Genomic DNA, 1,040 nt, shown 5'->3' with positions numbered 1-1,040 from the left:
CAGATTGATGCGCTATAGATATGAAGTACAATACGTACCAGGCAAAACTCTTGTAGTAGCAGACTGTCTATCGAGAAGCCCATTATCAGACAAGGGCAACGCCGAGGAATTGGACGATGAAGTCGATGCGTTCGTGAATTTTATCGTGAGCAGTTATACGATAAGAGACGTCTATATTGAAAAGATAATAAAAATTCAGAACTCGGACGAAATTTGTAGCAAGCTAAAATTGTACTTTATTGACGGTTGGCCTGAGAAAAAAAATATCGAAAGCCCTAAATCCGTACTATCAGTATCGTGCGGAAATTAATTTTTCTCAAAATTTGTTACTCTTCGGAACGAGAATAATCATCCCGACGGATATGCAGCAGAAAGTTTTAGCTGCAATACACTCGGGCCATCAAGGTATTGTCAAATGTCGTCGTAGAGCGAAAGAATCTGTATGGTGGCTAGGTTTAAGCTCGCAGATCGAGAACCTAATTCGTAACTGTTCAAATTGTATCCAAGAACGTTCAAATCCGAAAGAGAGTTTTAAGACAGAAAATCCTCCCATTCGACCATGGCAGCGATTAGGGGCAGATTTATTTAAACACGGCGGAAAGTGGTATCTAATAGTTGTTGATTATTTTTCGCGTTACATCGAAATCGCAAAATTAAGTAGTTTATCCGAAAAAACGATAATCGAGAGGATAACGCAACTATTTTCGAGACACGGAATTAGCGAGGAACTAGTATCGGACAATGGTCCAAAATTTAGAAATGAATTTAAAAAATTTGCAGAAGAGTATTATTTCCGACACATAACAAGCTCCCCTTACTTTAGTCAATCGAACGGCGAAGCTGAAGCTGCTGTCAAAATAGCGAAACAGCTGATTAAAAAAAACGGTAGTGATTGTAATCAGCTCGCAAAAGCTCTGTTATCCTATCGATCCACTCGACTTGCAAACGGTTTTTCGCCAGCCGAAATGCTCATGAATCGAAAACTGCGAACAGAAGTGCCTACCTTACCCAGCGCTCTAAAAGGGAAGGGGAAGGTAGAC

The 1,040-nt window shown here is 40.2% G+C and overlaps 1 protein-coding gene across 1 annotated transcript; it reads left to right on the top strand.

The window, feature by feature from the left end:
• Window positions 1–362: 362 nt before the first annotated feature.
• LOC117182506 (uncharacterized protein K02A2.6-like) lies at window positions 363–1,034 on the top strand (the record flags this gene model as incomplete). Its single annotated transcript, XM_033375604.1, has 1 exon — window positions 363–1,034. A coding segment is annotated over exon 1 (672 nt), but the record flags the coding sequence as incomplete, so codon positions are not given.
• Window positions 1,035–1,040: the final 6 nt, after the last annotated feature.

Source organism: Belonocnema kinseyi, unplaced genomic scaffold (assembly GCF_010883055.1).
Source record: "Belonocnema kinseyi isolate 2016_QV_RU_SX_M_011 unplaced genomic scaffold, B_treatae_v1 SchBZDm_1376;HRSCAF=1523, whole genome shotgun sequence".
Classification (NCBI taxonomy): domain Eukaryota; kingdom Metazoa; phylum Arthropoda; class Insecta; order Hymenoptera; family Cynipidae; genus Belonocnema; species Belonocnema kinseyi.
This window is presented reverse-complemented; position numbering and strand designations above follow the sequence as displayed.